The 2,293-nt window shown below is 39.2% G+C and overlaps 1 protein-coding gene across 1 annotated transcript in view; it reads right to left on the reverse strand.

Moving 5' to 3' along the window:
* Window positions 1-1,991, reverse strand: part of LOC135196284 (neuroligin-4, X-linked-like) — a 133,460-nt gene extending 131,469 nt beyond the window's left edge. Inside the window, exon 1 of the mRNA XM_064222989.1 lies at window positions 1,190-1,991. Within this exon, the coding sequence (XP_064079059.1) occupies window positions 1,190-1,634 (445 nt within the window). The 5' untranslated portion in view covers window positions 1,635-1,991. The remainder of the gene's footprint in view (window positions 1-1,189) is intronic.
* Between the last annotated feature and the right edge of the window lie 302 nt (window positions 1,992-2,293).

The following is a 2,293-nucleotide window of genomic DNA, read 5'->3' on the forward strand; positions in this document are numbered from 1 at the left end:
ATACATATCAATGTGTAGGCATAATTCAAAGCGTGCATGAAAATTAAAATTCAGGTAAATACACATCAAACTGGAAATAACTACATTTAAACTTTATAACAAATGATAAAAACTTATCATAGTTATGTTTTTATGTTCATAGCTCATAGCACTTTCCGAATTGCCAATTGTATATTGAACAGACTTTTCAGTAAATTTAATCATTTATACACGTATTATGACATCACAAATTGAATGTAATCATCCGTAATCCTAAATTAGCTGTCATTGTTACATTGCTACAAGGTGACTCTCATGAGTATGCGTTTATTTTGCGTTAGTGAGATTAAGCGTATGTGCCCTGGTAATTCCTTCTGGTAGGTTTTCGTGTAAATTATACGGATTTGCATATAGTACGCACGCACGCATAGAGAGGAACGGAAATGCATCGAAACTTACTCTCGGCTTTTGTATTTTAGTTGATATTCACATAAACAAGTTAACGTACTAAGTTCATTGTTCATCATTACAATATACTAGGTGAAAACCTTCTGTAAAAGAATTGTACCAAATGAATTATAGCCTCGATGACTGGGAAGGTAATAAAAAAGAATATATGTTTGAAAGTTGGATAGAGTTGATTTTTGACTACACGTTTTGCAACGAAATTGAATCTTCTTACATATGCGTACAAAAGGCTGTGATTAAAGTTTATAAAAATGTGCATATATCAAATTATTCTTTTCGGAACTTTGATATCCCTTGAGATTCAAGCAACATTTACCAAGCATCTCATGTCATTTACTGACAGTCAGAATAAAATTAATTAAAATATGTCATCGTTCTTGAAAGTTTCATATGAAAGCCAATTGATATTCACCGAACATCTGCCATAAATACCGTAATATCTAATAATATCCTCTGAAAATAAGATAAAGTCTAGGAAAAATCTTTTGACGCACGCTGGTCATTATTAACATGTTGTCAATTTTGCAAACATTCGTAAGCAAACATCACTACGTGGTCTCGGTAACAACGGTTTGATAAACACAAATTGTGAAATTATTCTCATATGACGAGAATTTCTTTAATGTAAAAAGTTATGTATAAAGTGCTAAGTGTTTTTTAACGTCTTTTTTCCCTTCATGCTCCAACACTCCCACATACACTCACATACACACACGCCCACATAAACACGTTCATAACTTACCTTCATCTGGTACGTATAAATTCAGGTAGAGACAGTCTTCGCTCTGACGTCTCAAGACAGGCTCGAATTTCCGTAAGGTCTTGAGACGCCCTCGGGACATGTATGACAGAGCGGCCGTTTCATTCGAGATATCAGGTAGTTTTTGGGGGCAGGCCGGTCCGAAGTGGGTGGCCTCGTGCACGCCTACCCATTGTGACAGAGTGCGGGTGGGGCTGAACCTGTTTGCACCAACGGGTGGGGTAGCATAAGGCACGCCCAGGTACGTGGCCACACGCAGGCCGTACCCGCTCACATTGCGGTAAAATCCACGGAGTTGGCCGTACTTGGTGGCCACGGGGGGAGTTTTTGGCAATTTATCGCTTTCCACTTGTGGTATCGAGGACAGACTCAGGATCACCCAGAATCCGAAAACCCAAACCCATTTTGTTCCGATGTTAGTCCCCATAATAAGCCTCTTTGTGTTTTGCTTTGCCTGAATTTTCTGCAACAACAGCTTTTCAATTCAAATTTATCGTAGTTTACTTGGTGACATTTTTGCCGAATTCCATCCTGGAACCATACATTATCACGCAAAATAATCTAACCATCCTAAGTATATTTCTTAATTTGCGTCACGATTACTCCTCTTTCAATTCACTAGAATCATTTGCATATACCAATTACATCAGCTGTGTATGGAGAATTAAGCAACAACAATATCTTCGTAGCGTCCATGGTTATAACAGCCTGGCCTTCTTGTATAGCCTATCCGATGGCTGAGCGAGAACTGAAAGCGACGTGCTTCCACCAAGCCGGTCACCGGGACACTGCCAAGAGGAACGATGCCAGAATCTGCCAGTGCCTGGACGATTTTTAGGAATCATCGTACAGCCCAGAGAGGCATGAATTAGCCACCCGCCCCCAATCCCCCCCACCTCCCCCCCCAAAAAAAAAAAAAAACTCTCTCTGGATTAACTCTTCACTTATTTGCGATTCCAGATAGGTTGAAATAAGGAAAAAGTATAAAAATAAAGTGAAACGGAAATTAATCCCCTCAGGATTTACCTAACGGCGCTCTTTCTCATGAGTGAACGATTATTATCTGCTGGTTTCCTTGGATCTTCA

The sequence above is a fragment of the Macrobrachium nipponense genome, chromosome 17, assembly GCF_015104395.2.
Source record: "Macrobrachium nipponense isolate FS-2020 chromosome 17, ASM1510439v2, whole genome shotgun sequence".
NCBI lineage: Eukaryota > Metazoa > Arthropoda > Malacostraca > Decapoda > Palaemonidae > Macrobrachium > Macrobrachium nipponense.